Source organism: Octopus bimaculoides, chromosome 24 (genome assembly GCF_001194135.2).
Source record: "Octopus bimaculoides isolate UCB-OBI-ISO-001 chromosome 24, ASM119413v2, whole genome shotgun sequence".
Classification (NCBI taxonomy): Eukaryota; Metazoa; Mollusca; class Cephalopoda; order Octopoda; family Octopodidae; genus Octopus; species Octopus bimaculoides.
The window spans coordinates 33103079-33104468 of NC_069004.1; the positions used below are offsets into that span (position 1 = coordinate 33103079).

At 39.1% G+C, this 1390-nt stretch overlaps 1 protein-coding gene across 1 annotated transcript in view; it reads left to right on the forward strand.

The window, feature by feature from the left end:
• LOC106873712 (uncharacterized) overlaps positions 1 to 1390 on the forward strand; it is an 81827-nt gene that overhangs the window by 79798 nt on the left and 639 nt on the right. Inside the window, exon 3 of the mRNA XM_014921189.2 lies at positions 1179 to 1301. Coding sequence (XP_014776675.1) covers positions 1179 to 1301 — 123 coding nt within the window. The remainder of the gene's footprint in view (positions 1 to 1178; positions 1302 to 1390) is intronic.

Sequence of the window (1390 nt, forward strand, 5' to 3'; positions counted from 1 at the left end):
CATACACACACAATGTCTGTGCATGTATATATATATATATATACACACACACAATGGCGAGTGAAAAAGGCAAATAAAAAATTGCATTACTTTCCGACTCCCATACGTGCTTATACATACACATACATGTGTGTGTGTACACACACATGTATGTACTGATGTGTGTTTATGTGTACGTCTGTGAATAGTTTTGAAACCTTGCTATCTATAATTTCAAAGCGCGCGCGCGCACGTACACAAATCTGTTTGTTTTTTCTAATGTATTTGTGTGTATGCAAGTGTGCGTCTGCTATTTTTGGAAATCTTCACACACACACACACACACACACACACACACACACACACACACACACAATGCGTACATACATGTATGCGTATATACATACATGTTAAGCGATAGAGAGAAAGAGAGAAAGAGGCGTGATAAGGGGCGCAACTAACTTGAAGACATCTCTTTTATGTAATGTATATAGGGGAAAGTTGGGCGAGGTTCCACCCACCTTCCCAACCAATTCCCTACCAAATCGGAAGTGTCTTGAAGGAACTAACAAGCTAGTATTTGTGAGGCCACGATTGTACTTCAAGCCAATCCGAAGACTCAGTTTTCAACAACACGAAAGATCTAATAAAGACGGTATTGTTGTATTAACTTCAACGCCTGATGTCACTGCCGCCGCCGCCGCCGCCTCTTCCGTCGTCGTCGTCGTCGTCGTCGTCGTTTAGCCCTGGGTCAATTCTAATCCAGTAGACCTATGATCAAAGATGTTCTAACCGGGACCAACAACCACATGTCATTTGATGTTTGTCACTGACTTTGCCATTCAGTCTTCTAGAGTCTCTATTCAAATACCAGTAATATACTGGAGTCCATTCAATCTACTTTTCCTATATCAGAAAAAACCTTCTCTACCATGCACATTCACACACGTTCTTCTCTCTCTCTCTCTCGCCCTCTCTCACTATCACTTCTATCTTTCTCACTTTCCTCTCTCTTCCACCCTCTCTCTCTCTATTTCTCTCTTTAGTGAAAAACCAAACTGTTCTAGTTTTCGTATTTGTTTTGTTTTTCTCTTATTTTTTGTTGTGCTTTTTTATTTCGCTTTGAGTAATTTTTATTGCATCATTTTTGTTTTCCAATTTAATTAAATTTCTTTCTTTCTTTCTTTCTTTCTTTCTAGAAATGGTCCAGTCTCCCACTTCTCCCACACTCTCTGATTCCAGCCGATATTCAGACATGGGTGCCGAGTGTCATCTCACAAAACGACTTTGCACACAAGTAGCAGCTCACACAAAATCCAAAGGTAAGCCACTATTTATATTAAAAACATCCCTCTTTCCCCTCCCCTCTCTAATTATATATATATATATATATATATATATATATATATAT